Raw genomic sequence first — 27147 nt, forward strand, 5'->3', positions numbered from 1 at the left:
TTGCATTGTGCTAACAATCCCCAATCAGCTGAGTTTTCTGTTGCCTTTTTTTCCATGATGGCCATTCAGCCTTATGGCAAATCCAGTGGTAGAATGTTTCCTGCACCAACCTCCACTCAGAAAATCCTATAGACGTGGTCTCAAGAGAGTTCAGCTCCACTTGGCAACCTGTTAGGGCTCATTCCTTTGTCCCAGACAGCACACGCTTAAAGGTACATCTGGGAACATGCTGTAATGTTGCACGTTAATTATTTACTATGACCAGAAAGGAACTTTGCATTGTGTTCTGTGTGAGATTTACGATGCATCCTGCTGGGCTCTGGGCTGTTACTGGAGGCAGAGATAGCAAGGCCATGGCAACAGGAGCAACACGCTGAACAGGCGTGCTAGGAAAAGGTAAGACTGGAAAGCAATGAGTGCTGAGGGTTTATTTCCTGCTGGTCCCAAAGCACCTGAGGAATAAGCCAGGAGGATAAACCTTAAATAGGGTGAGAAAACAATAGTAAAAGGTGTGAGAATATCAGGTGTACGTGCATGCAGGTGGCAGAGTGTTGTCAAGAGCAGAAATTGCCTTTGGGGGGGGGCTTTTCCATGAAGAGCAATGGCATGAGTTGTCCTTCCTCCTTATCCTACCCGCTGAGTATGGAACAGAGCTGGGCTGGGGGAAAGGGACAGTGCTGTGGAGGAGCACTGCATTGGCTGTACTGGCACAAGCCCTTGCACCCATGGATGTGCCACAAGGTACAGGTTGGAGAAAGGCAGCACTGTGGGAGTTTTGGTGTTTGAGTGCTGCAGCCTCCCATGCAGGGTGGGATGTTGATGGCATCTCCAGGAGCAGCACAAGGAGTGATGGCACTTGGCACCCCAACAGCCTTGGTCTGGCTGAACTGGGGCTGCAGAGTGCATTCATCAGCTCCCATTCTGATGTGGGTATTGTAAATCTCTGCCCTTTAGAGGTCACCCGCCCCCCCCTTCCCCTCTCAGTTATGAGAACCTGATCTTGCTGATTCCCAGAACTGCTCCGTGCAGCATTGATCTGCACACTGACAACTCCGAGTGAAAGATGGGGCTGCAATGTCATCCAACTGAGAATCAGCTCCCTCCTCCTTTCTGGAAGGAAGCTCGAATGGGCTCAAGTGTAGCCCAAAGAACTCCAGAAAACAAACTGCTTGAGGTAGCCTGCAGCTTTGAGGCATTGAGTCAAAGCAAGCTGATAGAAGAGCAGTCAGGGGATAAAAGGAAGGGACAGCAGCCAAAGACATAGACCAATTTATTAATTATAGTATTTTTTTTTTACACTCATAAATAGTAAAGGCAGATTATACCAACAGCAGGGTCCCCCTTTGCCATCACTTTGGGACAGTGGAGGCACTCGGTAGAGTGGGATGAGGCAGCAGGGCTGGGAACCCAGGGCTGAGAATGGGAAGGTAGCAGCAGAGGGAGCTGCTCCTGAGACCCCCAGGAGGGGCTGCTATCAGTCCTGCAGGGCTGAAGCACAGAGGGAATGAGGCTTTCAGTCAAGGAGGAAAGAGGCTGTTTTAGTACAGATTCACTATGCTGCTCCTCCCCCCCGTAGGCACTGGGCTGGAGCAGCTAATTAGGAAGCACAGCACCTGTCCATGGGGAAGAAGGGAAGGTTGGCCCCGAGGAGGTGAATCTGTACAGGTCTGGGCTGCCCTTATCTAAGGGCAACATACCCAGGGGGTGAACACTGGAGGAGCACAGCCAGCAGCAGCTGTAGCATCCCCAGCTGTGAGCAGGATGGCATCACATCTGCCAAGGGGAGGGATGTTGTAGGTGGGCTCTTGCTGGAGGCAGTGACTACCCGTGATACTGGGAAGCCACAGCTGCCCTGCTCAGGTGATGAGTTGTCCCATCCTGCCAGATATGGGATTAGCACCACCAGCACCCAGCAGCCCCATTAACCCCCTGCTGGTTTTCCATCCACACATCGACCTGATCCCTTCTCCATCCCACAGCAGGTATCATAGTTCCGTGCAGCCCCAGGCTGGTCTGGGAAAACACCTACACAGCTCTGATACTAACCGGACATCTTATATACACGAGCAGGGTGGCACACAGCTCCAGCAGTGCTAGTAGGTGTAGCCTTTGCTGTAGAGCTGAGGGGGGAGGCTCCCAAGGTCAGGCAGGTAAGCAGTGCCTTCATCCAGGTGGGACAGAGGCACTGTGTCCTCCTCACTGATCTGTCGCTCCAGCTCTGCCTTCAGGGCCGGCCGCTGGTTGTCAGGGAAGGCCAGAGAGAACAGAGCCTCAGGCTCACACACAAACTTGTAGACATAGCGTTCCCCTGCCACCTATAGGGAGAGAGAGAGAGCAGAGGATGCTGCCAACCACCTCATTGCCCAGCATGGTGTCACACTCACAGTTATCCCCTCCAATGTCCTGGATCTGGGAGAGAACATCCCACCATACAGGGACAAGCCACATGAAGGTGAATCTCTCTCTTTCACCTTTGGAGCTGCCTAAATTCCAGCTCTTTTTACTACTGATACGAAGGAAAAGAATACAAAGAGGAGCTGTAATTTCTTTACGTCATTCCTGGCTTCAGCTCCTTTGCACCATCCTCATTTACCTGCTGCTGCTCTGTTTATAATGGTGGACAGCAATAGGACTGGAGGAATGGTTTTAAACTGAGACATGGGAGGTTTAGGTTGGATCTGAGGAGGAAGTTTTTCCACCCAGAAGGTGGTGATGCACTAAAACAGGTTGCCCAAGGAGGCTGTGGATGCCCCATCCCTGCAGGCATTCAAGGCCAGGCTGGATGTGGCTCTGGGCAGCCTGGGCTGCTGGTTGGATATCCTGCACACAGCAGGGGGTTGGAACTGGACGATCATTGTGTCCCTTTTCAACTCAGGCCGTTCTATGATTCTATGCTTCTTTGCAAACTCACCTTCTGCATGATGCCTTTCTCGTAATAGTAGCGAAGAGAGCGGCTCAGCTTGTCATAGTTCATGGCTGGCCGGTTCTTCTGGATGCCCCACAGCCTGGCTACCTGCAGGATAAAGCCATAGAGTGCATGAGTGGCCGTGAACACAAACAACATCATCCAGCTGATCATCTTTGGAAAAGGAGGACCATGGCGCAGCAGTCCCAACTGCCTGCAGGACATTAAGAACAGTGAAAAGGTGGCACTGAGAGATGTGGTTGGCAAGGTGGGGGTGGGCTGAGGTTGGATTTGGGGGGGGGGTATCAGAGGTCAGTAGCTGCTCCCCCTGAGCCTGCAGAGAAACAAGAGAGCTTCACCTCTTCTGGCTCAATCAGCTTGAACTCCATCCCTCTTCCAGTCCAGGCAATGAAGTGGGAGTTGGTGGGGTCATCTAATAGAGCCACAAGAAACTGCCAGAGCTGGAGAGATCCCCTCCGCTGATAGGGGGGACCCTCTCGGTACCCTCCAACCTCCTGCTTGATATCACCTGCTGAGAAGGACAAAGAAAGAGCTTCTGAGGGTAAAACACAGCTGCAAAGAGAGCACATCTCACAGGTTTACCCAGAATATTTCAGTTCACGTAAACCAAATTCACCAGCAGCTCTTCTAGAAGCTCTGATGCACTTCCCAATTAAGACACAATCGTTACGACGGTGCTGCTAAAGATGCTCAGGAAACGGGGTGCCAAAGAACTGCTCATGAATCACAGCAAATGCACTATGAGCAATGCAGGCAGTGGCCAAGCTGCTAGCAGAGATGCCGGATAACCCCGCTTAAAGAAGTTCTTCTTTCTCTAACCTTCAAATTTTTCTGGAACAACACAGACATCATCAGCAAAGGGCCTCATCTGCTTGTCGTAGCTGCAGCCTGGAAGGGGAAGGAAGGCACAAAGGAGTCAGAAGCAGATAAGGCAGCACAAGCACAGCTCTTAGCAGCAGCCACTTGGGGTGATTACAAAGGGCAGGTGACAGACAGACCCCACCTTACAGCCCAGCTACCCTGAGCAGCACTGAGATGCTGCTCAGGGTACAAGAGATACTACAGGAGATGTTAGACCAATTCTATAGCAGAAAATGAAGCAGAGGGACAAGCCCCAACTCCAGTTTCTCTGCCCTTGGCAGAACCAACCTCTTGCCTTTAGGGACTCACCCTTGGAATCCAACCAGAATGATCAGCATTACCTGACCAGATAAAAATACATCTAAGAATGCGAGATTCTTGTCCAGACCTCCCAAATGCACCAGGCTGGGCAGGGACCCAAATAGTTTTTAGAGGCCGCAGCCAAGAGAAGCCGGTTTTGGTTCCATTAATGCAAATGAAATCAGTGGTGTTTATTAATGCAGTGATCCAGCCTGGCTGAGACAAGGTGTGGCATTGCACAACCATTCCCAGGTTTTCCATTTCCTACAAACACAGGGCTCCTTTCTCATGCTTTATAGGTTCACTTTGTTGATGAGTGTGACCCCACGTTGCTCTGGAAAGGCTGCGGTGGGGGAATAGAAATCCAGTTCAGACCTCACCAGAGAGTTTGGGATGTAACAATGAACACAACCCTGCTGCTTCTGGAGCAGCTTCACCAGCAAAGAATGGGCAAGGAGAACAATTTAAAGTCAGAACTGGCTTTTCATCCTGTCAAAATCAGCTGTTGTCCAAAAACACTCAACTTCAGCATGAAGCAAGGAAGAAGGTTTGACCTCCTGGGCTGCCAAAATAGCCTTAAGAATAAGCCAAGCTCTACTGGGTTAATCAATGAATTGCAAAGCTTTCTCTATAGGTTGCTTATTCTCTTGCAAAACAACAAGGAGCATGCCTTAAATCTAGTCTGAGTGGGGTTATCTTCACCTTTAAGCTCCTATATCTAGTTTCTAACCTATCAGAAATGCCTTCCTTTAGCATCTTACATAAAGTGAATGCCCTGACCTCCTCTCAGAGGCCCCCAAAAGCCAGAAGTGCTTGCATTTCCCACTACACAACCACATTCCCAGCTCCTGAAGATGCAAAAACACAATTAGAAAGGCCAGGACCCACCAGTGATGGATGTCACCCACAGACTTGGCTCACCCCTGCCAATGCCATGGTCAGAAGGAGCTCCCTTTGCCCACCTGAGTCATACATGTAGTCCACCTGCTCCTGTTTGATGACCACGGCTGCTGGGTACTGGCAGCTGCTGCTCGCCTGCTCATACAGTGGGTCGTGGAACTCCTGCTTGAAGCCCTGTGGGGGGAACTGGAGGCATTGCTCAGATATGGGGCGCTGGTAGGCGATGGGGGCATCCCTGGCCATGCCCTGGGAAGAGGGGAAGGAGTGGCACATCTCCACAGGTGGCTGGTAGGCAGAGCTGTAAGAGAGGAGAGGGCATGGGATGCTTTCCTCGCCTTCTGAGCTGGTGTAGGGCTGCTCGAGGGGACAAATGGCCTCGTGTTGCTTGTTGTGGGGGCTGGAGGAGATGCATGCAGAGTTGGGAAGGGAGCTGACCCTACAGTGGGTTATTTGCAATGACAACAACACAGCCCATCATTTGCAACAACTGATGAGCCTCACGTCAGACTTCCCTTCAAACCCCAGGCAGCAGCTGCAGATGCGAGGTGCTTTAGGTTATGGGGGATTGCTGGAAGCTGAGCACTTGGGTCTGGATCATAGAACAGCTGTATTGCAAGGGATCATAGAAATATCTTGGTTCCACTCCCATGGGCTGGGTGCCCTCCAGCAGCTCAGGCAGCTCAGGGCCCATCCATGGCCATGGGCACCTCCAGGGATGGGCACCCCAAGTTCTGGGCAGCAGTGCCACAACCTCACTGCCCTCTGGGTAAAGAATCCTTACAAACCCAAACAGACAGACCCAACTGCTGGCCACTGCCTCCCATCTGCATCTCACCTGTTTTCAATGAGGTATCCACAGCTGGATGTGGGATGTGATGGCCCTGAAGGGGTCAGGAAGTTCCTGTCCTGTCTGGGAAACTGCTGGAGCGGTGACTGGATTGGGGTTCCTGGGTCAGGGGACTTGATCCCAACTGGTCTGGGTTGATCATAGGCACTGTGGGAGTCAAACAGATATAGGAGCATTACAACCCTATGGTTATAATGCACTCAGTATTGCTCTCATCATCACTAGGGAGGAAAAAAGATGCTGGCCCTGATCTCCCCGTGGCTCTGAGCTGTGCCATGCATTGGAAATAGTGACCCTTGTGTGATCCATACTGCAGGTCCACACCACACTGCCCTCCCTCAGGTAAGGTCATGGCAATAAGAGCTCAGATAGCACAGCAGCACCCAATATCCCCAACAGCCTCTGCGTTACCTGGCATAAAGGCACTGCTCTCCATTGCGGTACTGGAATGGCTGCTTGTGGTTGCAGGACAGCGTGGGATCCGAGGAGGGACTCTGTGGCTCCTTTTTAATCTTTGCAGGAGGACTGTGAAAAGCTACTGAAAGGGAGAGGTGGGAAAAGAAATCGAGCTGAAACTTCTCTCATTTATGGAGAAACTGCTGAGGGGTTGCATGCAGGAATCCTATTTTCCAACAGATGAAAGCAAAGCTTTGGTTTGCATCACTAGGCAGAAGTCTCTTCTGTTGGCATACTCGTTAAACACAACTTATGGGTAACATTATCATGCAACAGTGCATTAAGTTACAATGCAATAACACAGTGCCACAAATCAGGATTTCCTGATTGTATGGTTTGTCCTGCGTGAAAATAATTGCAAGGCTTCTGTAGACAACAAGCTGAGGGCTTTCCCTGGGAAAATAAGATTGCATCCTATTACGTACATTGCATCCTATTACAGTCTGGCGACTGCCTATCTCTCACACAAGAAGCACAACCAACTCGGAACTGGAGGTTCTGTTCTAGAAGAGCTGCATCCCTGCTCACACAGGGCACACAGCAGAAGCTGACATCAGGTCCCTGTTGTCACCAAACCCACCTCCAAGCTGGAAGAGCAGCTTGCAGGTCCTCTCTACAGCCTCCCTCTTAGCCTATAATAGGAGGGCTGGTTAAGGTTTCATGAATAACAAACGTGGGTTGCAGCTCACAGCGTCAGGATGTGGGTAGCGTTACTTTTCATGCTTAATTAAATCCAGCAGGGAACACAACTTCCTTCACCAATTCCTCTGGAATTCTCACCCTGGCTTATGGATGTGGTGAGCATCTTCTGCCTATGGGCACTGCTGCTGCTGGTAGGAGGCTACGGCACTTAGGGAGGAAGAAAGAGTAACCACAAAGAAGTACCCAGCTCTGTTTGTACAAGCAAAGGAGAGGTCAGTGTCCCACATGAGGGCTGAGCCCTTCCCAAGGCTCACTGTGGTCCCTTTGCCAGTTTCCTCCCAGCTCTCTGTGCTGAGACAACCCTGCTTGTGAGGAGTGGGATGCCCAGAGCTGCGATTGTAGCTTGAAGGGTGGAAGGTCGCATCCTAGGCTGCAAATAACTCATTCTGCTGGGTTTGTTTCTTCACTAACCTGTGCCATAGGAGCACCAAGATGTGCCTCACTGCCAGCCTAGCAATTCCTAAGTGTCCCAGCAAGCTGCTATAACAAGAGGGATGGGGAAGGGGCTGCCTCAAACTGCTTTTGGCTCCTGCTCCTCCCTGGGGATGAGGAGATCTCATGGGCAACCCTGAACTCTTCCCAATGCACGGAGTAAAAGGACAGACAGAACCTATCTAAAAAACACTGATGTTTTGGCTGAGCCTGTAGGGGGAAAAAAAAAAACCAAGAGCAAAAAACAAAACACAAATAGAAATGCTCTGCCCAGTACACTGAGCTCCATTGAAACCTCAAGCAGTAAAATGTGCTGGGAGCAGCCCACTCCTTCTGGCCCCTGCTAGCTGGAACAGGCGATCGCATTACAACTGGCTCATTCATTCAGAGCGAAACATGGGACCAACCCTCCTCTCAGTTCTAGGTCAAAGAGAGGAAGAAACAAGCTGCATGACTCAGAGAGAGCGCCCAGAGCCAAGTTGGGAAGGAGGGAGGAGAGAAGCACTTTTTGTTTTGGAGAGGAGAGGAGCGTTTTGTTTTGGTTTTCATGGGGAAAACTGCCCCCCCAAGCAGAGAGGAATAGAGATGGGATATAACAGCACAGCCCAACTGCAGTGGCTGTAAATAAGCTTGCCTGCTCACAGTGAGCTGCCCAGAGGATGGAGTGACTGCTGCGCCATTGGCATTTGGGCAGGAGAGGAGATAGAATTGCTGCACAGCCATGAGCAGAAGCTCCCAGCCCCATGTGGGACCTTCACAGTGCTCACTGCTCTGCAGGATGGATGCAAACGCTGCGCTTTGCACACCCTGGTGCAAACAAAGCTCTTTTCAGCACGTGTTTTCAGTTCCTAAGGGCAGCAGGATGTAATCCCAGCAGCGTGAACTCAGGTGGGTGAGCAGAGCCCCCAAAGCATTCCCCTATGGGACATACAACAGCCAGAATTTCACATGCAGCCCAACTCATTCCAATCTGGGATGAAAGGCAGCACGAATTCTATCTTTGATTATCATATTAACACACTCTATAAGCTCTGCAGGATGCCTGTTCATTCACACACATGCACCACCTCAAACACACCCACTGGATCAGCTCAGCATAAGGGATTGTTGCTCCGTGCACACAGACATCCCTGCATTGCATGAATGGGAACGCTGGGGTGTCGTTGTCACAGCAAAGCAGGACTGAGCAGAGCACTTCAGCCTCCATATCTGTGTCACATCTGCAGAGTCCTTTGGGGGTAAATGGATCCTGTAAACATATCCAGCCCTTCTCCCCTGAGCAGCACAGCCGCCCCGCGTCACTTACGGTTTTCTGAATGGAAGTCAGGCACGAATTGCTCATCGCTGTCTGGAACCTGAGCTGCCAAGGGGGAGGGGGAAGAAAGAGAGAGAAGAATTAGATGTGGCACTTCGTATGGTGTAATTAACAGTAAGGTAGAAATGATTCTACGCTGGAAAGACTTGAGCCTTCTGTGGGGAGGCACTATGGTAATGATGAGCTGCTTCCCTTTGGAAGGGCTGCCCACAGAGCTATGCCTCAGCATCCTGCCCCTTCCCTGGGAGCAAAAAGGGTGACAGCAAGTTTCTTTGCTCCAGGTTCACTTTTCCCAACCCACATCATTTGTGGGGTCTTTTCTAAAGCGTTTAGCGAAGGAAATGCTCTGACCAGCCGCTGGATTTGGAAAGGCTGTGCCGAAGTAGCAAGGAGAGCAGGAAACACCTATATTTTTGTATAGGAAAGATCCTTTCGGCAGCTCCAGCAGCAGGGAATAGCTGCTAGCAGGATAGGAGTCCACTCGTAGATGGGCAGGAAGACAACATTTAAGGGGGGAAAATAACAATACCTGAAAGAAGACACTGCTGAACAACTTCAGCATCTCACTAACAGCGCAGAGTCCTGACTTAATGCCTCCCTCAACCAAAATGAAGAGCCTCGTAGCAGCACAATAGGGGAAGGAGTTTGATTGCAAGGTGCTCAAATGTGTTTTTGACAGATTAACATCCAAAACCAAAAATCAAATGCTTTCATAGTCCAGAGTGCTACTGAACGCTGTTTTGACACCAGAATGCTGGGATATCTGACTGGTGCTGCTTTGTTTGTTGTAGTTACCAGCTCTTGTGATTTCACAGCTGTCAGCCACACGTCTTCCTTCACTTCCTGCATCTCCCATTTGCCAAGAGCAGCATTCCTAACTTTACCCTTGCACATCCACACAGGGAATAACTCCTTTCAATGTTCCAAACACAAACATTATTGAGCCCCATCCTTGGTGATGGGTGTGCTCTGCTTCCCTGGAGCCCACATCCCCACAGCCCTCATTGCACAGCAGCTGAGATCTGGGAGGAATCATCTGGGGGAAGAACCTTCACCACAGCACACGCCTGTTGCAATAATATTTTATAGCTTCCAGCTATATACTTTTATGCCCCTTTAACTGCAGGGAAGGGAAAGCTCGTAGCTTAAGTCACAAAGCCACTCACAAAATATACTGCTGGTTCACTGCAGACCTTACTCTGGATATTGCGGCGTGAATAGAAACCTGCACTTAGCTCTAAAGCAATGCAGTCAGAGGAAAGGGAGATGAGGAATGGAAGCCCACTAATCTCGGTCATGTGAAGCCAAGATAGACAAGACATGCCAAAAATAAACCTCAGGGAATAATCCCATGCTAACAATGGGCAGCGGATTAGAGTGGAACTAGCTGAGCTCTTCTCACTGCAATCACTGCTCCTTAAAATAACCAACGTGGCGGCTAAAGGGAACCATAAGTAACAAAGGGAGGGGAACAGAAACAAACCTGCCCAATTCATTGTACAAACCACCTTCAGAAAGTGACTTTGAAGAAATAATACGATCGCGCCGTCTGAGCCGAGGTTGGGTTTCTCAGCCCAGTGCGCTTCGCTTTGCTGACAGCTTCATTCCAAGATCACTTCTGCACTGTCACCATCTGCCAGCATCACATCAGCACATTCTGACAGATTCTGGATGTGGATGAGCTGGATAAAACCTTCCTCGGTGGTTTTTCTATCACAGGGCATTTTCTCGCAAGCATTTCTTTTGCATTCAGCCTGGAGGTTTCATCTGATAGCAAGGATAAAGGGGATGGAAGATCTGCTTGCTAACAGGCAGCAACAAAACAACCTCCAACAGACTTTTGTTCTCCGCTTCTACTGTAACCTCTCAGAAATAACCCACTGCACAAAGCCACCTCTGAAGCCTCCCATGCTTTAATGGCTGTTATTTCTGGGCTCTCCCCTCTCATTTCATTTCGTCCCCGTTAAAATCTTGTCTTCTCAGCTCCGAAGATTCATTAGTAATTTCAAGAATACTCTGCATGTCCATCAAAGATAAAAGTCATTAGGTTTTACGAGGCACCAAGCTGCAGGCACTGTGCTTTTTGTGACTGCAGCATAAAAATCAGGTAATAGGAAACCCAGAGCCCCATCCCCAGCAAGACTGAGAGGACAGCACATCATTTCTGAGAGCATCGTGAGGAATAATTCATAGAAAGCAGCAAAGTTCCCAAAGTTATTGGAGCAAAAGGCATTTTAAAGCTAAGGAGTATTCATACTTATAAAGAGAGAGAAGGGAGGGATTACGTCTGATAGGATGCAGAGAGCGGAGCTGTTTGCATAACCCAAAGTTCCTTCCATCCTCAGGGCTATTCAAGAGTTCTTCCTCCAAGCAGAAGGAACTCACTAGGAATCATAACACTGCACTGCTGCTTTTCCTCTAAGGTTTGCATTATGAGCAATGAAACACATTAACAACAACGGTTCCCTTATTCCATCCGCTTCTATGAGATCTCGATGCAGCCTCTGCTCCACCTGAGGCACCGACTATGGAACATCTACAGGTAGCAGAGTGGGAATGAATTCACACAAATGGACTCAAATTCTTTGGATTAATGTTTGAAAACGTTATCAGGCATCAGAAAACTCAAAATTGAAAGGGCTGCCAGAATCTGACTGACATCAACACGATTTCAATGGAGAAATCAGTCCCAAGCGAGCGGGTGACTTCATCTGATCCAACAGACGATCTGTGATTAAGAGCTACATTCCTGCTCCAAATTAGCAGCGTTTCAACCCCAGGACAGCCTCAGTTAATTCCTATTGTACCCTTAAACCCTCACTGAGTCCTACCTACCTAAAATTGAAACGTTAACGTATTTCTTTACTTAACAACTATGTAACTGTTAAGAACCGATGTCGCAGTAAGCGCTCTCCTGTTTATCAGGAATCTGTGCTTCAGGAAACCTTTTCATTTCCTCTACAAAAATAGATCACTTTGAGCACTGAAATTAGAACGAGTTCCCTACATCGCTCAGACTAACGGCACTCCCCAGCACTTGAGGTTTTTTCTTCCTTGAAGAGGCAAAACAGTTTAGATAGTAACGTAGTAAGATGAACTCCAGGACGGTACTTGGCAGAGAATTATCTTCCAAAAGAAAAAAGCGTTAGGAAAAGCACCTCGTCTCCCGCATTAAAACAACAGTTCGTTGTTTGTTGAAGAAAATATAAATGTTTTAGTAACTAACAAAGATCAGCGACAAATTAGCATAAAATCGAACCGGTTACAAGTAGAGGCTGAAACAAAAATTGTAACCAGGAAAACGGGCTGGCGGCCAAGTTCCATTCATAAGCAAATACCCAGCACAATGGTGTGATTCATGCTTCTTCATTTACACAGCGCAGAGGTTGGCAAGCCTGAAAAAAATCCTCAGTGTTTGGAGCTGGGCAAACAAAGCAAAGGAACAGTACAAACACCAAAAAGACAAAGAAGCGAAAGACCAAGAAACCAAAACAGAGAGAGGGGAAGGAGCCTACCTTCTGTCAGCCAAGTCTCCTGGAACTGGCTCAAGTCCTGGAAGAGGTCTGCACGAAAAGCGAGAGGTTTCTTCAGCGGAGCGCTGGGGAGGGACAGCGGGATGCTCCAGCAGGGAGATGCCGGGCGGGACGGGGAGGTGGGGGCGGAGGCACAAGGGGAGGACCTGGTCCCTGCCCAGAGCCTTCCCCAGCCTCCCCCTCCAACCCCCCCCCAACTCTTACCTTCCGAATCCTGCGCCGGCAGCAAGCCCGGCTCCATGGGGCTCTTCCCAGCGCCCGGAGTTCGGCATCCGGAGCCCGCATGACCCGGCGGCGGCTGCGGGAGGAGCAGGATCAGCTCAGCGCGGAGCTCAGAGCGAGGGCTGTCCCGGCCATGAGCCCCCTCCCACACCCGATAGAGCCACCACTCACCTGGGGGAAAGTGAACGGCACCTGCTGGTCCACGTACCCCTTCATCCTGCCGCCCGGGCGCTACCTCCGCGGCCGCGGAGCTGCCGGCTCTCGGAGCGCACCTGGGGAAGGTACAGGGAAAGGCTACCAGCGGGCCGGCAGCACCTGCCGAAGGCGGGGGCTACAAGTGGGGCACCCCCCCGGATATAGAGAAATAGAGGGTTGGAAGAACCGGGACCCCAGGGGAGCTCCGAAACCGCTCCTAGAACTTCAGTAAGCGAATGGGACAGAACTCCTCGACCCAAAGAACGAGCCTCCCCCGGTCCCAGAGGCGAACCCCGACCCTCCAGCCCCACGCCTCACCCGGTGGCGGCTCTCGGCCCATGCGGAGCCCCGCTCAGCCCCGCCCGCACGGCAGCTCAGGCCGTTGAGCGCCCGGGGGCGGCCTCCCATTGGCGCATCGCTGTATTCACGAGCTCGGCTCCCTGCTCCTTTGTTTCATTGACTTCGTGAATGAAGCCCTGGGCTGGGGCGCGTCCACCAATCGCAGCTCGCTGAGAGGGAAAGTGGGCGTGGCTTTATCCGTCGGGGCCAATCAGAGCGCGGCGCTCTGGTGTTCATTCAAGGACGGAGAGCCCATTCATAAAAAAACTCTGGAAGTTCATTCATGAGAGGCTGCACAGGAGCTCGAATAGCGCCGACCGAGCACGCTCAGCCTGCGCTTTCAGCCTCCTACCCAGCGCGGCACACGACAGGGCCTGCCAGTTCTCACCCCCACACTGCAGTCATTTTCTAACAGTCTTAAGGTTCTTTTCAGCCCCATTCCGGGGAAGTTCTTCAAGTTCCAACAAGATGTGGGGAAAAAAAAATCTCCTTCATGCATCTGGAGTTGGAATAATTAAAGCCCTAGCAACCAAAACCAGTTTTACTCTTGCTGCACAGGAAGGGATGAGAGCACAAATGACTCTTACTACTGTTTAGAAACCATACATCTTTGTCATGCTTTCTCTACAGCCAATGCAATCAGCACGACATGCTTGTGATGGGAAAGTATTTAGTTTAAATGTATTTTCATCTTTCTGTTGGGAAAAAACAAACAAACAAGGCAGCTCCTGCATTGCCAGGAACCCACTCTGTCAGGTAAACAGCCCCAAGTGCAGTTTTAACCTGTAGATGGGAGCAAAACAAGAACATTCTAACTTATACCGCATCCCCAGATACTGCAAATATGTGGTTAAATGCAGCCCTAGAAATAGAACTTCCCCTGGTTTGAGAAGGGCACCAAAGCATAGGAGTTAATCTCCTGACTTTCTGGTTTTGGTGAATTAGATTCTGCTTGCAGTAAAGCAGTAAACTTCAGTCTAACACTACTGGAAAGCTGCAAGAGAATACGTCCCCCTGTTAGACTGTTGTTAAGCAATTCATACTTTAAGTGTCCTGCAAAGTCTATCAGACACCAGATACCCCTGCTTTGCTTTGCACTTTCTGCTGTACAGGTCACTGCAAAATAGCCCTTTGACTCTTGGTTATTAATGCTGCATTTCCTGGTTAGCATATAATGGAACCTTTGTTATTTCAGATCTGATTTCAGCATATGGCTGTGCTCTGAACCGGATGGGATTTTCCACTGTTATATTTGTTTGCTTTACGATGTTCTAATTTCCCATTCAGTGGGCAATGACAGAACTGGCAGAGGCCTTATGTCTCTGCGTGGTTGTCTTCTCACTTCCCAATCTCTGTAACACAAAAATAACCTTTCCAGCTTTCTTGACTGCTGTCAAGTCCATAGGTGCAGAGACACATTTAGAACAGAGCATAAGCAGACCTGGGGCTTAATAAAAAGTAACAGCTGGGTGAAGAGCTCAGGTTTTGTACCATCAGGAATGAGTTCAGCCATTCTCCAGTGCCCCTTTGTTCTCTGGGTGGGGAGGTTGTGAATACGGTGCTGAGTCCACTCTTTAGCTGTTGATATTAGCATGAAGTTGATGCAATATCTGACAGAACACAAATCCTGACCCAGGAAACACTTTCAAGTGTTTCTGTGTCATCCTAAATCAGCCTCATGAACATCCCAGCACTGTGGATTGCTGTTGTTCCTGCAGCCTTTTACCTTTGCTCTTCTGGTCATGGGAGTCTGCGTCCTTTTGTTTTGCAAACTGCGACATAAAAACAAACTAGAATGAATCCAAGGAACGATATCACCTGATTTCCAAGAGGGATGTTTGGCAGCATCCCCATCATAACTCAGTCTGAGACAGAATAAAGGCCGTGCTGAAGGAAGTCCAAAAGCAAAGCTGGCATAACAGGTCCCTGTTCCTAGAAAAAGGGTGGAGGTGATTGGCAGACACAGGTGACTGACCAAGGTTCAAAGTGCTGCTGGGAAGCTCTTTCTCAAGCACGAATGTTTCAGTTGCAGGGATGACTTTGTTTGGTTTTTCTGCAACCTGCAGGGATGGGTGCATGAGTTATTCACTCATCTGAATGTCACGTCTCAATCTCATGGCGTTCTATGGGAGCAATTCAGCAGGTTTCCACTAACCCATAGAGCTTTGCTTATGTGCACTGCTATACCTCACTTATTTAGGTGACTTCTATAATGTATGCAGTCTCAGTGTGCATGGAAGTGTCTGGGCAGGTTTCTTTCATTCCTGGGGTGGTTTTACACACAACACAGAATCTGGAGACAACACTTTCCTATAAGGTCTTCTGAACAAAATGTCCCTGTTAAGTATTCATGCCAGCTACTTTTTATAATGTTCAGAGTGAGAGAAGACAGCTGAGGCACTTTGTCTGCAGGAAGGAAGCAATTAAATTATTAGCACTTTGAGAAATTAAATGATATAACTTATGGCAGAATAAGTTTAGCAAAAAATGTTATAATGTAAGAAAACAATTAAAAAGAGTTATATAAGGTTGGGTGGCTTCTTTATTGTGATGGAGTGGGCAGCTAATTGATTGTCGTCTTGCTATAATGTAGCAGAGCGGTTGTGACAGCAAATAGAGAAACTTGTGCTCAGGATCTATGGAGGTGGATTGCAGAGGAAGGGGAAAGTGAGCAGCAAGACAGTCTTCATGCCTCCATTCCTTCTCCTTGTATCCTATGGGAAATAAAATAGAGGATTTCCTTGTCCTCTTTTCCAGCTCCCAAGGCCAGGTGCTGCAAGGTCTCACCCAGCTCCTCCTCTTCTAGCAATGCAGGAAGCAGAAATGCTTTAGAACTGAATCCCCCCAAACGAGACAAGCACAGAAGGTGCTTTAGCAGCTCTGGTGGTGATGCTGGTTTCATTGGCTGGGGAATGATTGGAGCTGCTGGAGCACAGTGCCACGTGTGGCAAATGGGAGACTGTCAGCAGCTGAAATGGGAAAGGACAAAAGCAACTGAGCTAGTAAGGAGGTAAAGGAGGTGCTGGTCATTAGCAAGCACTCAATTATTGCAGGAGGGTAGCATAGACTTCAGTGGAGGCTGCACAGAGCTGGGGTAGCACAGCAGACACGCAGCTGTTAGCAGGTACCAGCAACTAGTCCCATTACAGCTGAAGTAACCACCAATAAAACCTAATCAATGAAATCCCTTTTAAGCTAGTTGGATCAGTGACCCAGAAAATAGCTCCCCTGCAGAAAAGGAAATGATAGTCTATAAAGTGAGAAGTCAATGGGAAAAATCTATTAAAGCGACTGAGCTATCAGGAGACCTTTGGTGTTAACCGAAACCTTTTGGAAAGAAGCCACAAAACTTGCAGCAGACTTTTAACCCTCCAGATCCTGTGGTGGCAGAGGAGCCATCCGTCCTGCTGAAGCCCGGTAGAGGGCAACACAGACAACCCGGCTCCCAAATGCTCTCACGTTGGTGGGGCAGTGCCTGTGGGATGGAAGGGGTGCAGAGGGAGCATTGGGCGGTGGGATCAGGCGTTGATTGCACTGAGAAACTGCAGAGTGCCCACCAGTGCGGGCAGTGATGCTGGTGAGCACCGACCCAGTGCCTGGTTCCCTTTGAGGGGCTCTGAGCTCGTTTTCCCTGGTGATCTGCAGCACATCTGCAGCCAGTTTGTGTGCTGATGTTGGTTGGCAGCCCAGCAATCAGCACAGCACCCTCAGCCTGGAGCAGTAAGGAGGATGAATGTGGTGGACCTAAGAGTTTAACAAAGAAAAGTGTCTCTTGGCACCTACATTTAACATGACCCACAAAACTACAGTGGGAAAAAGATATATATATAGATTTGATCATCCACTGAAGTCTTCTTTTGGTCCCAAAATCTTCTCTCCTTTGTCTGGCTTTGGACAGCAGTGATTGTTTGTTAAGGCTGGAAGACAGAAAGCAGAATCTCTGCCTTGCTACTGCCTCTTGTCATGGAACAGCACTCATGTCAGAAAGTAAACAGGGATCCAACAGATGTGGGGGTATGGTTAAATCACAATAGAAGTGGGAAATGCATCTTGAAAGACACAGATATCCTGCAAATCTAATGATTCAGACTATGGCATGCATTAAGTTCCAGCTAAGCTTAATTTGGCTCAAGGAACCTGCAAAGTACTTTGCAGAAAGGTTTAGATCATCCACCATCCCCATTTACTATGTACAAATTCAGTGATGCAAAGTAAGTTGGGAAAATGCATCATCCAGAGCTGTATTGTGATCAGCTCTCAGACTTGATTCTTGCACATGATATGCAGTAAAGAAGCCAGCACATCTGGGTGAAAGCAGAAGTATCAGATCTGCTTCCATATATTCAATTTCAAACCTGTTGGAAGTGCTATAGCAAATCTACCCCTCCAGATGCTCAGCCCTTTTGTTGTCTCCTTAGTTGGTACCTCTGACTTTCCTTTCTGCTTGGGTTTATTGAAAAATAAAGGCTTTTGATCACCAGGAGACGGTGAAAAACCATTTCAAAAGCAGTAAGAAGATCCATAGAATTACAGTGTGAGAAAACATTTCCTAAAGCAACTTCATTGGGGCTGGGATGTCGTAGAGCTGCGGGAGCTGAGGTTCCTTTCTGCCTGCAGTAAGAGTGATATTAAAGCTGCACTTTCTGAAAGAGGCTCCCACTTTATCAGATTTTACCTTGTTTTCTTTATAAACTGTTTAGTCCTGGTGCTTGGCCAAGCTTCCTACTTGCCAGCAAGACTCCGGTGCTCAGTAAGGGGAAGAAGTGAGTCATCCCCTTACAGCACTCCATGTTTTCTGAATGGAGCCCTATGGGACCTGCCTTGTGCTTTGCCAGCCAAATTGGCATGCGGTGCACTGCAAGCCTAAATATACACAAATACAACGCGCCTTATATGAAATTTGTTTTCAATTCACCTTTCCAAAGCTGTTTTGATTCAGTAAGTGGTGTTTAATTCTTTTCGAAGGCTCAGACGAAGGGAAGGGGGAAAAGATTGTTTTGGCTTTATGAGGATTCAATTGAAGATGGGTGTGGATCTGTGCCTGAGAAATGCTGCCAGCTCGCCCACCTCTCATGGATTGGTAGTGGCCTTGAGCATGCCAGCACCGGCACATCTCAGGTGTTCAGCCCAGCAGAGCTGGAGCTCAGAGCTGTTCTGGCTCTCTCCTGCTTTACAGCACCTGTGGTGGTCTGAAAAGTGGTGTTTAAGTGGGCTGTGGAACTCAAGTGTCTGTGATGTCCTCATCTCAGAGTCAGCCTTTGTGCCTTGTAGATGAAGGTATACATTTTAGAGCAGGGAGTTCCAGGTGTGAACCCCTGGATCCCAGGAGCTCCAGCAGCCCACATGTGCCCTCGCTCCCCAGGGAGGAGCAGAGGGAGCTGAACCATGCTCTTTTCAATGCCTGTGTGCTAAGAAACATTTCCAGTCCTTCCCCTGGGCGCAGCATGTGTTGTACCAGGCAAGATGTTGTGTTGGGAGGGACAGAAAGGCACTGCTCAGGCTGCTGCTCATTTCCCATCTCTAAGATAGTAAGGCACGAGTCGCCCCAACTCATTTCCCCCTCATTCCAGAGAGGGACCTTTGTGCTCTTCTATGGGGGTGCCTCTTCCAGCAAACCCCATGCACTGCAGATCCCCCTGTGCAAAGACAACCCCCTGTGGCTCCTCCTGTTTACTCCAGCAAAGAATGAAGTGATTAATGGGACCAGAACATCTCTTTCCTCCCCAGGATCCACAGAGAGGCACAGCTGAATAAATACCCCGTGTTATTGTGGGCTGCTTGGTTGGGAGTTAAACTACAGGTAGCCAGGAGCGTTGCCAAATGTATTTATTGCCACACTGTGCAACCAGTAACAATCCCACAGATGAGAGAAGGTCAGGAAGGTTTATAGGGACAAAGAGACATTCCCAGCTTCCCTGTGTCAGAGCTGGGGATCTCTGGGTGTGGGATGGCTGGATGGGATGCCCTTCTGTTTTCCCAGCAAGTGCCATGAGATGAAGTCTAACACACCCTGAAGCTCCCCCAGTGCTGATCTTTTATGGTGATTTTCTGCTCTTACACAGCATTTTGCACCCCTCTGAAGTGAGAATCCATTTTGCCTAAGAAGTTCTTCACATTTTGGGTTCATAACCCTATGGGACAGTATGAAAAGACCCTATTAGGGCAGAGGCAGGTAAAGGTAAAGGGTTAATACTCTGCACTTAGCCAGTATCTGAGGATGATTGGGTTCAATCAGAAGCACAGATGCTCTTCTGTATCCCCATGAATATGGTGGTTGAAGGAACACTAATGCTCAGCTCCTTACCCCACAAGTTTTTAGGTTTTTCCTAACAGCATCACAGCCCAAATTAATACAAGACTATTTATGTGACACCTCCCAGCCAAAAGGAATGAGATCTGTGTTCTGGATGGAGCAGAAGGGAAGTTTGGTCTCAATCTTTGTTAGTGCTTTTACTGCCCGTGTGTTGTTTCATCTGAATGCCAGCAAAATAATAAAATAAAATGGAGAGATTAAATAAAGAAGAATGAAAGCAAAGCAATGAAAAGGGAACAAACCCAAACCTTCAGGGTGTGTGTGGTGCTTAGGTCTCACAGCAGCACGCTATCAGGAGACGACTGCTTCCTCTCCAGATTGGCTCTCAATGGTTTCGTGCTCAGTGCTCATTGCCAGACCTGCACAGAGTGCACAATGGGTGCATGTAGCTGGCAGTCTTGCACATAGGATGTCAGCTCACTGCCATTTGTAGCTGCCCTAATGACAACGTAGTGCGTTTGCTGAGATGAGGTGCTTGTAGGGTTGGCTGTGGGGCTCCAGCTCCCAGCTGGGCTTTCCAAGCTGGTTGAGACACCTCTTGGTATTGGAGGTGCCCAGTTTGCATTCATCAGTGGTTGCATTGGGCTCAAATGGCTGCATTGCATGCAATGGAGAATGGAACACAGAGTTAGGAAGGGAAGAATGGAGGAGAGGTGTAACTGGGAAGGGATACATCAGTGCTACATATAAAAATATATAAAGGAAATCAGAATAAAGTGGAATCAATTCATTATCTCATTACACATGTTTAACCTCTGAAGGGAGCTTGAGTGCCTTGGGTTTGAAAATAGAGCAGCTTTTCTGTGCTCCCTTTCTCAAGAGAAAACAAGGCTATAGATTAAGGATGCCCAGCAGGAGCACAGGGAACCCACTGCAGGATCCTACAGAGCGGGCTGCACTGCACAACAATCTTAGGATCAAGCTCAAGGTTCCCGAGTGATGGAAAACACATTTGACAGGGCTGCTCTGGGAGCCTGCTGCTAACGGGAGCCAGCTGGGGAGTGCAAACAGAGGCAATGCAACCAGCCCAAATCCCACCTTCCTCTGAAACTTCCAAACCTCTTTTTTCCTGTCGGATTCCAGACAGATGAAATTTTCCTGGCGTGGACCCACTGCTGGCAGCATCTCGGAATCGTGATAAGTCAGGACTCGGGGGCTGATTGACAGTCTGGGAAGAGAAGGTGCAGGCTCTACAGCCCAGATCTGGCCTCATCTGCCCCCATTCCACCTCCTCTTTCAGGTCTCTCTGTGCTATTTCTCATTTTCTGGAAATCCCAGCTTGAATTTGATTCCGAAGCTGGGTTGATACTGTTGTTTGTATGATAGCGTCAGGAGTGAGCGCATTCCTCGGATCATAAATCATCTCCACCTGACCCCAATTAATCGCAGACCCTGCGTTTCATTGCTCTCAGCTCTTGGTAGTCATAACAAATGAGGTCATTGTGTCAGTGAGACACCACAGCCGACACCACAGGGAAAATCATGGGAGACCCCGATCCCGTTGTGAGAGGGAATGGGCCATATCCTCCCATTGCTTCCTAAAGAAGACCCAAGGCTGACTGGCAGCAGTGTTAAAATACATATATCCATATTCTTAATAAGAATGGATGAAAAAACATTTCTCCAAGTTTTATTTCTGTTTTGGAATAGATAGAATGAGAATCTGAGGCAGCCAGGTGACCCATCTTATATGGAATGATCTGGTACACGTGCCCAAGCAATGGTGCAACAGGAAATTCCAGAGACTTTTCTTATAGCTCGGTTTTCTCACTGTTGTTTTTATCAATGCCATTTATCTTGCTTGTTTATTATTGCCATAAAAGCACAGTAATGGTACAACGATGGCAAACAGTCGGAAGTTCCATCTCTGCAGAAGGGCAGTTGGATCCCTTCTTGATGGCCCACCAGCAAAGAGCAATTGCCTTGAAACCTCAGAAGCCTTGTGCTTAAAAGGTCTTTGTGATAAGAGGAAAAGAGATGCTCTAAATTGCCATTGGGAATGACCTGCCATTTAGCCCTGTTGTGTACCGCTGTCTACTTCTGGACGGTGTAACATCGCTTTTTATCTGTGAAAACTCATACCGTTCAATGTGATGAGCTCATCCTATTTCTTGGCATCACCTCATCTCGATTCTGGCACAGACAGAATGAAATTTCAGCAGAGAAGACAGTAATAAGAGAGGTCATTTTTCTCCTAAAAATAATGCGAGTCAAGCTAGCCCTAAAAAACTAAAGGAAAGTGAAAATCCCAGCCAAGTTTCACATTTGAAGCTGTGTACAGATTCCAAATGCAACATTACTACCCTTGTGTTTTCCAAATGGTGAGTTATATTCTTCAGATGTGTAAAAAGCAGTGAAGGAAGGGTGGCTGTTTTTCTCAATGCCAGCATGCTGATCTTCAAGGGATGAGTTTGTGCTTTACAATCTGTGCCCCATACCTGCAGCTTCATCCTCAGCTTCAGGTGCCATTTTCTGCCCTGCTGCTCTCTCTGTTTATTGCTTGTGCCACAGAGGAGCTATCACAGTCATAATTAACAATAAAAAGGAATGGCTGTGTACCATCAGTAGAGAGATGCAGTGGGTTAGGCTGATCTCAAGTAGAGTCGTTGCTTATATCACCATCACATTAAGATGGATGCTGCTGCTGATCCACCACACTGGGGCTCCAGAAGTCCAGGTTCCATTCCCAGTGATCTTCCAGCATCTCATGGTTGGAGGAGGGCACCTGGGGACTGCTCTGTTCTTGAAGTTATCTCTTTAAGTTGGAGCCTCGCAGTGTTCCATGCAGACCTAGCGCTCAGCTGAAGCCTCGTGGTGACACCAAACCCACAACACCAAACACAATGGGTATCATAGGAACACTTTCTGCTCTTTGCTTCCGTTATGTCTGTCTCTGACTTAATGAACACTCTACTAGGACTGAGCAGCTTTTTCTAACAAACCTTGCAGAAGCACAAGAGCAGGAAGATTTTGCTTCTTGCAATAGAATAACTTTTTCCATGCTTCCTTGTCTAGCCTTGGAACAGTTGGAAATGTCTTCTCAGTGTGTGCATTAAAGACTTCCTGCCTGGAGTGTGCAAAGGACTCCGAGCATTCACAGGATATTAAACAGATTTGTAATGGAACCCAACAGTATAAACATGTCTTCAGTGTAGACAGGAATGCCTCAACCCCTTACGTTGTGTAATGTAAAACATTCCCCAGTTGTCTGTCTTCTCCTCTGCAAATAAACAGGGGGAGAGATGTGTTTAAAGTGTTTTCCTGCGAGACAGATAATTTCTCATCTCGCTCTTTCATTCCCTTCTGAAAATATATTTCTTAAGGTGAAACTTGATAGAACTTTATAGCTTTGCTCTAACTCGATCCAGTTAAATTAGGGCTGTTGGAGAGGCTTGATACGGGTCTGTTTTGTTGGCTCTATTAAATGAGAGGTCTTATTTTACAAGTTTTGGCATTCTTCATGGTAGAAGATGCAAGAGAGAGTATAGGGTATGTACAAATATGTTGGGATATACTGAAATGAATGCGGGCCCGTGATTTAGAGTCTATGCTGACTTGGAGAGCTGAAAGGAGGGAATGATCCTTTCCTGATGTCTCTTCCACCTTCAGCTTCACTATAGCACTATTGGGCTGATGCTCAGCTGCTGACTGCTGTGTGTGTGGCAGTACAACTGTGGGGCATTGGTGTCTTCCAATGAATCAAACCCTAAATGCTGCCAGATGGCCTTGGTGCCTATTCAGGTGTTCTTTGTTTCTTACACTAACCCAAGGGCTGCAGTGTGACAGAGGGAGGCTGGAAAAACTTCTATCTTTTTTTTCTTTAAAAAGGAAAGATTGAAACATGACTCAATGCTCCGTGGTATGAAGTCACCACTCTCTCTGTTACTCACTCCCATTATCTCTTTGCAATCTGTTCCCAATGGGGCTTCCGGGCAACCAGCTGCTGACCCTTGTGTAAAAGTTATTAAAACAATAATAATAACAATAAAAATTACAGTATAGAGGGAGGGAGCAGCGGGGTAGGAGTCTGGTGGTGGATGAACACCCTTCCTTTGTGCAGAAATTAAAACAAAGCAGCATTGTGCTGGGGAAGGATGAGGAAAGGAGGGCTCTGCAGACACCTGCCCCAAACAGAGCTGCAATGGAAACTGCCCTGTCGTAATTCACAAATATGGGCTGAAAGGTGATAGCCCAGTGCTGGGATTGTTTTACAGCCACGCCAGGCGAGCTCCACTCAGACAGAAGCCCTTCTACTGTAATCACTGATAGAAAATGGATTTCCTGTCTATCTGCTTAGAAGTGCTGCATGGATCCAGCATTCAGGTCCAGTCTCTAACACAGACATATAGTGTTTCTTGAAGGGGCAGCGTACCATCCCCAGGGGAAGGGGATTACCCAAAATACAAGATAGTGGCTGATGAAACTCAATAGGAGCACTGCTAGAGGATGGGAAGAAAGCAGAACGACAGAAAAAAAATGGTGTGTCTGCTCCATAAGCTGCCCTGATCCACTGTGTGTGCCGGGATCCCTGCAAAGGGAATTGGGCCGGATGCAGAATTTGGATGCTTTGTTCATGTACATTATGACCCATTCACTATCTCTGACTGTAAAGTGATTACTATCATGATTTGTGAGTTTTCCAGACAGAGCAAATGAAGGCTTTGGTTTTTTAGTCACATAGGGGCTGTGCTGTGGGGTTTAGGGGTTCTCCTCGTCATCTCTGATGGTGGGAGCTGGAGGAGAATCCCACTCTTGCACAGCTATCGGGCATCCCATGCATGGTTGGGGTCAGCATGAAGTCTCTGTGTCCCCAAATGGGAGGGAATGAGTCACTTCTTGGAGGCTGGAGGGGATGTGAAGGACTGCTGGAAGCTGCTTGGAAGTGCAGTAATGGGGAGAATGGACAGCGTGTTGTGGGTGCCAATAGCAATGTGACTAAGGGGGTTGGATGGAGCTCTGGCCACTCCAAAGACCTCTGTTTTCATGCTGACAATGATGGTTTTTGTTTCCATTGTTCTTCCTATGAAGGTAAATACGGTGTCCATAGCCTCAGTGAGGGCCTAGATGCTGCCAGCCCAATGCATTCAAATGCTCAGTGGCACTCAGGGACGTGGTTCAGTGTGTGTGGGGGTGGCAGTGGGCTGATGGTTGAACTTGATGATCTCAGTGGTCTTTCCCAACCATAACAACCCTTTGTTGTGCAAATATCATACTGCATGAGACTGGGCAGCTCTAGAGATGCATAAGAAGTGGTTGAGCTTCCAGGGCTTGCATTCAGACCAGATAATTCTGTGTTAAATGCTCAGACCTTCGATGCTTCTGCCCCAGCTCTCTGGCCTGATGCTGATGTTTCCAGCTGAGTGTTTCTGCAGCCTCCCCAGAAACGTGGTTCTCTGCCATCTGGTGTGTGTTAACCTTTGCACTCCTTAGCAAAACATTAGGCTTTGCTGGTCATATGATAAGGTGTATCCAGTGAAAAAAGAGAAATGGCAAGCAAGGTTTTTGCACATTGTATCGGTGGGGATTGTTGCTTCTACAGCACAGCAGCACCTCAGCAGAGGTTAATGCCATGGTATGACTCCTCTACACCCAGGAAGTAATGGATTTAAATGGTAATAGAAGTGAAAAACATAAAATGAATGGGAGAAGCTGAGCTCAAGACTTGGCCTCAAGAAGCAGGAGGAGAGAGCTTCTAAATCCAAAAGAATCCACACAACTTCTGTTGTGATTGGTAAGAAGGAGATGCCAACTATGAGAGCTGCAGGGCGATGCTCTCACATGGCTCTATTGCTACATGTCCATACATCTATATAAGTCAAGTCATATATACCCCCTGCAGTGAGCCCCTTGGAGGGGTTGGAGAAGACATCACAGCTCTTTTGCATTACAAACAGCCAACTCAAACACCTCTGCTGCTGTGCTGCACTGCTCTTCTCCCCACATCTTTTGCCTTTTGTGCTGTCAGGGAAAAGTCCAAGCAGGTGGTTTAAGAAAACATTAGCAAGGATATGTCATAGCCTTAAAAAAGTGTTTGAAGGGAAACGGAGCTGTTGCTTCCAATTTTTCACTTTGCTGCCTCCATGATGAAATACAGCCATCTCCACTTAAGTAATACCTTATGGAAAAGGAAGTGTCGTGTTTTTATTGGATGCCTTTTATGACCAGCCTCGGTGAAAAGTGCACTTGTGAGCACGTCTGTTCTCCTCCAGCCTTTCACCAGCTTGTAATCCCACAGAGGAGGGCTCCTTCCAGGCAGACAGATTTGCAGCAGTGGGAGGTGTGGGGCAGGGAGAGCTGCTCCAGGCACTGTGATTTCCAAAGGCTGATGCCACTGTTTGCATTCTAAGAGCATTTCACTCGGTCAATCTTTCCACCCAGGCTGGGCTGCTCATTGGATGCAACCAAGTTCACATCTAGTTGCAATACCCTGCAGGGCTTCACAGGGATGTGATAAACCAGGAGGAATTTCCCCACCAGGGTTCTAACTCCCAGACAGCACTGCAGGTCACAGCAGTGATTTTAGGATGTGTGGGAAGGATGGGAGCTTGCCTAGGGTCCTGTCTGCTGGATGCCTGCTTGGGTTGGTGTGCTCCATGCTTGGAGGGTGTTGTTTAAAATGCAGTGGTTTCAATCAATCAGTGACCAATAGGAATGGTTTGTTTGTTTGTTTGTTTTGTGGGTTATTTGTTGTTTTTTTCCAATCCAAAACAGAAAAAACCAATGTTGTCAGTCCTTGGCTGCTACTTTGCTGCTGCTGGTGATACGCACGAGGGTTTACTCTGTCTGCCTCAAATGCCAAAGCATTTGGAGTGTTTAAAGATGACCTTTATTGCTCAGTTCTGAGAGCCCCTGGAGGGTTACCAGCTGAGGCCAGCATGAAAGCTGCTATGGAGATCATCATTTGATAGCACAGTCATCTCATTGCTGGGCACAGCCAGGATCAGCTCTGCTGACTGCTAATAACTGCTAGCTGCAAATCTACTTAATAACACCAGTGACTCTTGTAAAGCTTCCCTGACACACCTGGTTGGACGGTGCACTGCATCATCTCCTTGGGAAAACTGTAACATCTGACACTATTTCAACCCAAAAGGATTTGGGAGTCAGAGGCTTTGGTGCCCAATTGCAAAGCAGCCAAGTTGTGGATGGGCAGATGGTTTGGGGTGAAAGCTGCCCAACACAGCACAAGATCTGGGTTGTAGTTATGGGTCAGTATCCAGAGAGCCCCAGCTTCTTCAGCCAAGGTACCACCACTGGTGAGTTTTCCTTTACTTATACCTTCTGTACATTTGCTACCATCTGTATATTAATAACCAGTACAATGGGGTTGGCTTAAGAGCTCATAAGGAGAAGAGGAACCCAATTCCAGCTCTGTGTGCCCACAGAGGTGTTGGGGTAGTACTAAGGTTAGCCACTGAAACAGCTTTATTCAGCCCTTTGATAATCTGTTTTATCATGCAGGTATGCAATTTTACATCCAGCAAACCTGCAGACCAGGTTAAAACCCAAGAGGAATGCATCACAGTGAGGTGGAACAAAGATGTTCCAACTGTGCCATAGCTGCAAATAATGGTTAACTTTCAAGTATTTGAGAATACTGGAAGTCATGTTTAATAGCCATTCTGTGACATGCCAGTGTAGAGTTCTGGTTAAAGTATGGTAAAATTGCATTAGAACACATGAAACAAAAAGACAGAAGATATGGGAACAGACACTATGCTTTCCTAAAACATAATCATTGAGTTATATTACAGGTTGGGGTTGAAAGAGAACCAGTGTGCAAGGGAAGGAGTGTGCAGGTCTGGG

At 48.1% G+C, this 27147-nt stretch overlaps 1 protein-coding gene across 5 annotated transcripts; it reads right to left on the reverse strand.

Annotated features, from left to right (window-relative positions):
* Nucleotides 1–1239: 1239 nt before the first annotated feature.
* ETV4 (ETS variant transcription factor 4) lies at nucleotides 1240–13134 on the reverse strand. 5 transcript variants are annotated; one of them, XM_072356549.1, is made up of 12 exons: nucleotides 13008–13134; nucleotides 12666–12766; nucleotides 12477–12570; nucleotides 12255–12302; nucleotides 8731–8784; nucleotides 6246–6369; nucleotides 5823–5981; nucleotides 5050–5285; nucleotides 3746–3814; nucleotides 3265–3437; nucleotides 2912–3013; nucleotides 1240–2315 (listed from the first exon to the last, which is right to left on the reverse strand). In XM_072356549.1, the coding sequence occupies exons 2-12, from the start codon at nucleotides 12708–12710 to the stop codon at nucleotides 2094–2096; spliced, it is 1326 nt and encodes a 441-aa protein (XP_072212650.1). In that variant the 5' UTR covers nucleotides 12711–12766; nucleotides 13008–13134; the 3' UTR covers nucleotides 1240–2093. The 5 variants fall into 5 exon arrangements, with proteins under 5 accessions (XP_072212650.1, XP_072212648.1, XP_072212651.1 ...); XM_072356547.1 differs by having other exon boundaries at nucleotides 6246–6372; XM_072356548.1 differs by having other exon boundaries at nucleotides 1254–2315; nucleotides 3265–3434; nucleotides 6246–6372.
* Nucleotides 13135–27147: the final 14013 nt, after the last annotated feature.

The sequence above is a fragment of the Excalfactoria chinensis genome, chromosome 24 (genome assembly GCF_039878825.1).
Source record: "Excalfactoria chinensis isolate bCotChi1 chromosome 24, bCotChi1.hap2, whole genome shotgun sequence".
NCBI lineage: Eukaryota > Metazoa > Chordata > Aves > Galliformes > Phasianidae > Excalfactoria > Excalfactoria chinensis.